This window comes from Nerophis lumbriciformis, linkage group LG11 (genome assembly GCF_033978685.3).
Source record: "Nerophis lumbriciformis linkage group LG11, RoL_Nlum_v2.1, whole genome shotgun sequence".
NCBI lineage: Eukaryota > Metazoa > Chordata > Actinopteri > Syngnathiformes > Syngnathidae > Nerophis > Nerophis lumbriciformis.
This window is the reverse complement of record NC_084558.2, coordinates 28,675,495-28,685,393: the sequence shown is the minus strand read 5'-3', so window position 1 is coordinate 28,685,393 and position 9,899 is coordinate 28,675,495. Positions and strand designations below refer to the sequence as shown.

General features: G+C 44.1%; 1 protein-coding gene across 3 annotated transcripts in view; it reads right to left on the bottom strand.

Moving 5' to 3' along the window:
- The window catches only part of atxn1a (ataxin 1a), a 133,599-nt gene that overhangs the window by 14,413 nt on the left and 109,287 nt on the right, over positions 1–9,899 (bottom strand). For 2 of the 3 annotated variants that reach the window (XM_061966908.2, XM_061966909.2), the window contains one exon: positions 4,224–6,227. In XM_061966908.2, coding sequence (XP_061822892.1) covers positions 4,224–5,867 — 1,644 coding nt within the window. In that variant the 5' untranslated portion in view covers positions 5,868–6,227. The remainder of the gene's footprint in view (positions 1–4,223; positions 6,228–9,899) is intronic. The other variant, XM_061966910.2, reaches the window with a different exon arrangement.

Sequence of the window (9,899 nt, the reverse complement as noted above, 5' to 3'; positions counted from 1 at the left end):
GGGTGCACAATCCACTTTAATCGGTAGATAGCAGTAGAATGTTGAATATCTTAAAATGTTTTTTCAACTTTGACCACAGTTGCTATGTAAAGTGCCACTTTCCATTGTTTTCAGCAGACTGCATTGCATTCTTCCTATCGCGCGAGATCCACCAAGGAATGGGGTCATATGAATCTCTTCCCGACTGTATATTCAGTAAATGATAAAAGGGGTTACAAAGGCTCCTAATTTAGCTGCTGACATATGCAGTAAACCTTCTGTGTCATTTCCGGTTGTATTATTTTCTGAAAACTATTGTTAATCTACTTGCTAATTTACTTTTAATATCTGGCTACATTCTCTTATAACATGGTTTTATCTATAAAATGCAATAAACACTTATTCTTCCGTTGTTTCAATACTTTACATTAGTTTACTATACTTGGTATTGTTACTGTAAATGTTTGTATCCATCCACCCACCTTTGTTCAAGAGCTCTAGCTTGCGGTTTGCATATCTTCCTATGGTGTTCAGTGTCAGAATAATTGTATCTACGTTATCACAAAACTTTGTGATGCCATGAGTTCCCGGCGAGCAGACAAAAGCTGTCTTTGATCCTACCAAGAAGAAGGCTTGTAAAACTCCACTGTGTAGGATGGGAAGCAACATGAAGGTATTCTGTGTCTTAGATGTATTGTAATCCACAGAAAGATTTGGTCTTGACCCGAGAACTACAAAGCGGAGAGGAAGCAGGACCAGACTCCCCTCCAGGCGACCTTTTCTTTGAACTGTTTTACAACATTTTCTTTGAACTGTTTTGTAACCAAAGGCAGTGGCTGTTTACGACCCCCTCCCTTAGAAACAGCTGTTGCCATGTAATCAGGGAAAGTCCAAATAAAAGAGGAGGCGTACAATCTTTCGTCAGAGCGTGGTGAGACTGTACAAAGAGTACAGTCCAGACGTCTCTCTTCAATTGAGCCAAATTTAATTCTGTCTCTGTTTAATTCCTTTCTTCTTGTCTTGTTTAATAGATGTCATCAGTGTTTGAACCTGACATACAGTGTAGCATGTTTAGCTATTTCTCGTCCTCCGGGATGATACTTGGAAGAAAAGTAGTTTTTTTGCTGCCATGGAGGCGAGGATTACTGACTGAGAAGTTGTTTCCCACTGTAGAGGGACGTTAGCAGCGAGCAAGAATGCCACATTGCGTTGAGGACACGTTCGTTCGCATCCATTCATCCATTTTCTACCGCTTGTACCTTGTTGGGGCGGGATACAGCTAAAATGTGTCATTAACATGTATTATAACGATAAGACGATAGTATTAAAAGCTTTATCGTCAGCTATCACTTCCATCTTTATCGTCTATATCGCACAACCCAACTTATCAGTAGTGACGAGTCAAACGAGACTGACAAGGAATAATACTATCTCTCTCGATGTGTGTGTCGCTTTAAGAAAAAAAACCACGTGATTGATACAGCTGCCATGTCGTTGGACTATGAAGCACCCAACTGTGTTTATGAGGAAGGGCTTTTTTAGGGTTACAAGTGAATGCTCGTACCACCACCGATCTCAATTAACTTAAGAAAAAGGAAAAATGTTCAAAGTCTGGGATAATTTCGATCTTATAGCGCTAAATAAGGTAAATGTTTTTTTTTCTGGTTAACTATTTGACTCATTGACCAGAGTAGCATGTTTTATATTCACCTCTGCGTAGCTGATCAATTAAAAAAAGCTACAACAATTACGTCAAATGTAGTGACTTTTTTGATCAAGTCGATGGCAGTTGACCTTTATGAAACACCAACACAGTATCAATACAACTCGTGAGTGTGCCATATGTCTGTGTACGTTTTGGTCATTGAATTTTCGTTTCATGAGTGGGATTTGAAAGAGAAAAACCTATTATTTGTTTATCATTTTGAAATACAAAAACATAAAATTGAAAAAAGAGCATTCTTTTTTTTCATGTTGAAAAGCAATACCTATATCAAAATGACAGTTTGATTTTATATTTCATATTAGCAGACATTTTTTAGCAGAAGGTTTTTTTGTTTTTTTTTCGATACCAGAGCCAGAAGTTGCTACTTAAAAACAAGACTACCAACTGGCATGTAGGACAAAAACAATATCAACATTGTGTTGTATTTGGCGTTTACAATTACAAATAAAACATAAATTCATGAGCTTTCTGGTGAACAATACAACGGCACACTGTTTTTTCTCTCCGGGCCAGTCCGTGGTCGGTACGTGTACCTTCCGTTCATTCTATTTCCAATTCTTAAACGCAAATCAAAAAACTAAATTAGGGCCGTTTTTAAATTTATATTATACATGGCAGGTTTAAAAACAAACCAAAAATGGTTGATTTTCATTAAAATATTGCCATAAAATTGGATTTTGTGCTGTTCTTCTTTTATTGATTTTTTTTTTCCAGATAAACACAAAAATCGAATATATGTTCATCCAAAATGCAAAAATGTGTGGTTATCTGTCCCATCCATCCATCACTGATGAACATTTTTGATACATGAAATAAAAAATGTAAATCAAACCATTTTTTGGATCCTGTTATTGCTCAGAAAAATGCTAAGTTAAAAAAAAGAAGAAGTTTTTTCTAAAATGAAATTCAACCATTTTTCAGTTCCCATTCATCCATCCATCCATTTTCTACCACTTGTCCCTTTTGGGGTCACGGGGGGTGCTGGAGCCTATCTCAGCTGCATTTGGGCGGACGGCGGTGTACAACCTGGACAAGTTGCCACCTCATCACAGGGCCAACACAGATAGACAGACAACATTCACACTCACATTCACACACTAGGGGAGGGGTCGGCAACCCGCGGCTCCGGAGCCACATGCGGCTCTTTGATCACTCTGATGCGGCTCAGCAGCTAACTTGCTGAACCCCCCAATTTTCCCGTGAGACTTCTGGATTTCAGTGCCTCTCGCAGAAAACTCCCGGGATTAATATTCACCGATTTTCGCCCTTATAGCTATAATAAGGGAGTGCCATGATGGTACAACATTTGGCGCCCTCTACAATCTGTACTAACAGCGTGCCAGATCAACACTTGTAATACAATATACATCTGCTGCTTGCACACGTACGAGACAGCAAGGCATACTTGCTCAACAGCCACACAGGTTACACTGACGGTAACCATATATAACAACTTTAACACTCTTACTAATAATGCGCCACACTTTGAAACAAAACCAAACAAGAATGAGAAACACATTTCGGGAGAACATCTGCACCTTAACACAAAATAAACACAACAGAACAAACACCCAGAATCCCATGCAGCCCTGACTCTTCCGGGATACATTATACACCCCTGCTACCACCAAACCCCGCCCCCACCCCAACCCTGCTCCCTCACACATCAACCCCTTCCCCCCCTCTCTGTGCGTCGGTTGAGGTGGGCGGGGTTTGGTAGCGGGGGTGTATAATGTATCCCGGAAAAGTTAGGGCTGCATGGGATTCTGGGTATTTGTCCTGTTGTGTTTATGTTGTGTTACGGTGCAGATATTCTCCCGAAATGTGTTTGTCATTCATGTTTGGTGTGGGTTCACAGTGTGGCGCATTATTAGTAAGAGTGTTAAAGTTTTTTTTATACCGCCACCGTCAGTGTAACCTGTGTGGTTGTTGACCAAGTATGCATTGCTGTCACCTACGTGAGCAAGCGGAAGCCCCATACAACGTGTGGCTGATCAGGCACGCTGGTTGCAGTAGGTGCAATATGCTGTATCATCACGGCACGCATGACGCTGACAAGCGCCATTCATTTCAAACCCGCGTGCCGCACCAGCTTTCAAATTCCTTATAAAGGTGTGGGTAGCTTGTCTGAGACCCCTGGTTTATACATAGCACAAAGTAATATGCAGTGTTATATCATTTTAAATTTCAAAAAAATTTGCGGCTCCCATTGTTGTCTATAATTTGTGAAACTGGTCAAAATGGCTCTTTGACTGGTAAAGGTTGCCGACCCCTGCACTAGGGCCATGAACCCAGGACTACTCAGGACCTTCGTATTGTGAGGCACATGCACTAACCACTGTTCCACCGTGCTGTCTCAGTTTACATTCATTAAAAGAAAATTGGATGACCAAAACATACACTGACCCCGTACACTCCCTGAAGTGTCATTTACCCATCACTACTTATCTTGTTCATGTTGAGAGAAGTAAGCAGTGTGAAGCTAACAACGAAGCAGCTACACTTAATGAATGTTTACCTGTGCACGGTGCTCGCCCACAGAGAATTGAACCACCGCAAAGTTAGGCGAGACGTGGCTCCCTTCGATGCGCTCCACCGTAGACGAGTCGATCTTCAGCTCTCTGCTGATCTCTGCGCTCTGGATGAAGTCTTCCGTCTTCAGCTCCTCCACGCGCTTGAGCTCGCCGTCCGCCAGCTGGATGATGGAGCCCTTGACGAAGTACGGCGGCAGCGACGGGGGAGCTGCCGCGCTCGACTGCGGCGGAGGCGCCATCGTCGATGGGACGACGGGGAGGTGCAGCTGGGCTTGGACCACCCCGCCCGAGGCGACCTGGTGATACGAGACGCCGGGATTGTCTTGGGTTTCTCCTCTCGGGGCGGCGATGTAGGTGTGAGGGAGCGCTGCAGGAAAGGGGGCCTGGGTGGACGACGTCACATCCTGGGACACAGTGGGCTCTAGCGTGGGAGCTCCGCTTTCATTGACTGGGATGATGACTGGCTGGGTGCCAGTGATGAGAACGTGCTGTTGTAGGCTGGTGTGGTAGCTCATTGGCGTGTGTTGGCTGCCCCTGGCCCCCGCTATGTAACCAATCACTGGGGATTGGGGATAGACGCCGGGGGAAGGCAGCCCCACGGACTCCAATGTGGAGCTGTGGGTGGTCTGTATAACAGTCTGTGGCGATAGTGGGCCAACTGCAGCTTTTAGATTGTCAACACTTAAGGGGGGTGGAAAGGTGAAAGACGGGGTGCGATTGATTGGCTTCCCCAGGAGAATGTTGCCTTTCTCCATGTGGGCGGAGGTCTTCTCAGGGCTGTTCCTGGCTGGTACCAGCTGGTGGTCCCCATGGCTGTTGGGCATGAGCATGACGGAGGTTCTCAGCGCCATGTGGTCGTGAGCATAGTCTGACGGGAGAACCAGCTGGCAGGACTCGTAGGCGTCGCGGGATTTGATTAGCTTAGAGTGTCCAGACTCAAACCTCCGGGTCCGCTCCAACCCTCCGTTGTGAAGCTCTCTGGATCCCCCTTCCTCTTTCCTGGGGGTTCCTCCGTCCATGTACTGTGACGCTGGCGTGTGATGGCCGTGCAGGGAGTGAGGCGAGCGCAGGGTCCGAGGAGAGGCGCGGAGCGGGGTGGCGTCTGTGGGCGGCGGAGGCATGGAGGAGGTGTGCCGGATGGATGCCCGCTGTTGCTCGAATTTGGAGGCGTGGGAGGGAGCGCAGACGGTCTCTGCGTGCGATGAGGTTCTGGAGGAGAAGGGAGGAGGCGGCGGAGGAGGTGGAAGCAGCTGGGGAGCGATGTAGCTGGCGTAGGGCGCAGTGTAAGGCGAGGTGATGAACTGAAGGTTGGGAGGCAGTTGAGCGTAGTGGACCGTCCCTCCGACGTGTGGGGACGTGTAGACCGCGGGGAGGGAGGACACCAGCGTCATGGAGGAGGAGTCCGACGCGGAGAAGAGGGATTTATACTGGGGGGCACCTGATTGTGCAGAGCTGCGAGGAGCGCTCATGGTGTTTCCATTGCCACCGCCGCCACCCACAAGCCAGGCCACGTTGTCATGGCGCTGGGGGTCTGGAGCAGAGGGTATAGTCGGGGAGCGGTTTTCAGACGGGAGCTCCCTCTTCTTCGGGGGAAGACATTCATTACTGCGTTCTTGGTTGGACTTCATCTTGAACTCTCTTGTGTACTTACTTGATCCTTTTGTTGCCTTCTTCACACTTTCCTCTCTCCTTCTACATGTGCTCGTTTCCTCGTACTTGGCGTCGCCCTACGGAAACATCCGAGTCCCGCTGAGAAAGTGAGTCGGGATTCAAGATGGAAAAGGTAAGGAGGAGGGGCCTGGGGGGGAAGCGGGACGGCCTGTTCGGTCCGGGTGATTCTAACGACCGGAGGACGGCGAGCTGAGGGCGCTCGGCGAGAACGTCACGACGTCACACCTGCTGCATCCGCCGAGGACGACGGGGGGCCGAGTGCGCCGCGCTTCATGCGGAATCATCGCCCTGCGAGCGTCCCCTCACGCTGCACGATCCTGAAAGACAGACAGGCACAAAGTCGGCATTAGTCTATTCTTGTATTGGATAGTGCAGGTGTACCTAATGTTATGGCCTGTGTGTGAGAGTGTGTTCGCACCATCTGTTCTGGAAAGTTTGGTGTGAATCTCATGAATAATGTAAAAAGTATGCTGACATCTGAGCGCGCTCAGTTACGCTGACACGTGTTCTTTTCCTCATGAATCTGCACACGCACACCAGTTATAAAGCACGCACATACACACATTAGTTATACAACACACTAGCACACATTTTTGTACAACTAATTCTGTCCAGCATGCACGCACTTTGCACTCAATGTTGTTGCAATACAACGCTGAGTCATTTAGTTCCTCATTTTATAGAGTTGCATAGTTCAGTAAAAAAAAAAAACAGGGCGATGAATAAAATAAATTAGCTCTTTTAATTATAACCCAGTAAGACATGACAAGAATTTGTTGCTGCCATTACTTTCAAATTCTGTCCAAGTTTGAATGCATTTACAAGGCTGTCTGACACCTTCCAAAGCAACAGGTGGCGCTATGACTTCTAACTCAATGGCCACGCCAGTCAATCAGAAGTGAAAAGAAAGCCATTTGTGGAAAAGGCACAATAACAACAATGTAGATAGTAGATAGTACTTTCAACAATGGTGAAATAAGGCGGGAAGAAAAAGGGGATATGTGGATAAAAAAAACATGTACAAACTAATCCAAAAACAGTATTTCAATTATATTTATTATATTATGATAATATAATTATCAGAAATGTCAGTTTTAATAAAATGTAGGCTTAAAGGCAGAAATGTTATGGTTGTATATAAATCCCTAAAATGCATGTCAAGTCATAATAGATATACACCATTTTAACCACCCAGAAGGGCTTCTCAATTATTTTCTGTTACGCCCAGCCAGGAAGAAGAAAACATTTCACACCGCCCACTCTTCGCAGCGACTATTAATAGTATCATTTGGCTTTACATTTTTTTTATAAATACACCTCTGCATAACATTGTATTCTCATTAACATTAAAGAAAACAAAAAAGAAAGACATATAGATCAACTTACGAAAAAATTATTTTATTAACGGTGTATTTTTAACAGAAAAGATTTAAAGTGCATAAATTTGCCTAATATTAGAACAAATTAAATCCTTACTTAAACTATAAACATATTTGACAGACTTGAACCATTTGATGCTGAAAAATAAAATCAAGCAAATTCAACAAATACACATAAATTCAACTTAATCAGCAACATTAACAGAGGAGCACAATATATAAAACACTCAACCTACAAAACAAAAAGGAATAAAACAATTTGTGCTGATTTGTTTTAATCAAAATGAGGGTGTCAGGATTAGTGGCTACAATGACCACGTTTTGTAGGGCACAGCTTTTCAAAGCGGGGTTTGAAGCACGATACTGTATGGTACTGATAAAACATGTTCCCCGGGATCACATGCACCATCCTGACACCGCACCGCACCGCACCCATCCAGGGAGCCCCGCCAGACTATTGAGAAGACCTGCTGTAGTGCACTGTTTTTTATGCTTTCACATCAATTGTTCACCAGTGTTTTCCTTACACTCATTTATTAATTGTTGTTACATTTGGACCGCCACTGAGTGTTCGCCCTCGCTCATTAACACACTATAATGGGACTATCTGTGTAGCTTGGCGCTCCAACTTTTTACAGTAGATGGTGTCGTAATTCTGCATCTTAACACACATCGCAGGCACATTCCACAGCTGACTTGGTCGAGCATTATAACGAGTCTGTTCATCAACATAGTGTTGCATCAGGCATACAATGACGTGTAAGCTAGGCTTAGAATCAGCACACAATCACATGGAGCTCAGGAAACACTGTTTTTCAATAATTGTGCATGTGTCTTACAACAATGTTGTCAGTCAATAACTTGTTCAGTTACTTAAGTTAAAAACATTAGATAACTTTCGACATTTCTTATCACACAAACGAAACAAACAAGTTTTGCGTCATGGGCAATTTTTGCTAATTAGTCAATTTAGTGCCACTGGCATCAAGTGGACAAAAGCAGCCATATTGAGACTGTCAGACTGAACACGAAATAGGCCGCATGTGGCCAAGTGCTCCTCTATTGCGTTAGAGATGATTTCAAGTTTGATTTGGCAAAAATAGACAACATTGGACAACGCAAGCGAAGATGTCAGAAGTGGTGAGCAGTCAGAACGAGAGCAAGGAAAGCTTGGGAAACGTGGAAGAAGTGAGGGAGTCGTAGTGCACAAGTGACCTACATTGGAAAAAGAGAGAGTACTGCCTCCCTGAAACTGACACCAACGTTCACTGAAAAGCTCTCTGTCACCTGAATCTTGCTGACTTGGCAGCGTGTTTACGCTTGAGTGTGTGTGTGTGTGTGTGTGTGTGTGTGTGTGTGTGTGTGTGTGTGTGTGTGTGTGTGTGTGTGTGTGTGGCTATCAGTTGACCTGAAATCCAAGCTGTCTCTCCTCCATGTGCTTCAGTTCGCTCGCACATTCACAAATACAATGACTGTACCAAAGTCTGTGACACTATGTGTGAATGTGTGTGTGTGTGTGTGTGTGTGTGTGTGTGTGTGTGTGTGTGTGTGTGTGCGTGTGTGTGCGTGTGTGTGAGAGAGACAGATAGAGAGTGAGGCAAAACAACTCAACCGTAAAGCCAAACCGCACACTCATGCACTACACTATTGTCCTTCTAAGGTCAAAATGCTGGAGGGATACGTGTGCTTGTGCGTGTGTGTCTGTCCTCAAGCAATAACACACCCCTCTTTACATCATTCTCTCACACTTGTCATTTTACGATGGCATGCAAGATGGTTTCAATTGAAATTAAAAGCCTCATACTACATACAATACGGTTTTAGTTCCACAAGTATTGTCCACTTTTGACATCTCTGCTGTTACTCAGTTCAAACGTAATAAATGCCATAGATCACATAAGGAGCAGGACAGGACGACTAAAAAGTTAGAAACACTGGCATCCTCATGCTAGGTTAGGAGTTTTTGTTTAAAGATGCACAGCAAAGCCTCATTTTTTGTTTTTCTCCTCCAACTATTTATCTAATGATGATAAAATATTAATGTTATTTATATTACTATATGTTTTTTCTTTTTTTCCTACGCTTTGAATCTTGCAGCTTAGAAAACGGTACAGCTTATTTATTATTACAAATAATTTTTAACACAGACACAGAAACTGAAAAGGTGTGTTATTGTTTGGCAATGGCGCCATCTTTTGAACAAGTTCGCTCACTGCAGGTGCTGCGGTTGGGAAACGTACTTACTGTTTTGTTCCATGAACCGAAAGTATATCGTGTATCGTTTAATATGCGTTGAGAGCCGACCTGGGCAATTATTTTGACTCGGGGGGCCACATTTAGAGAAAAAAATGTGTCTGGGGGCCGGTATCTCTCTCTCTCTCTCTCTCTCTCTCTCTCTCTCTCTCTCTCTCTCTCTCTCTCTCTCTCTATATATATATATATATATATATATATATATATATATGTGTGTGTGTGTGTGTGTGTATATATCATTATCTATATCTATATATGTATATATATATACACACACACACACACACACACACACACACACACACACACACACACACACACACACACACACACACACACACACACACACACACACAC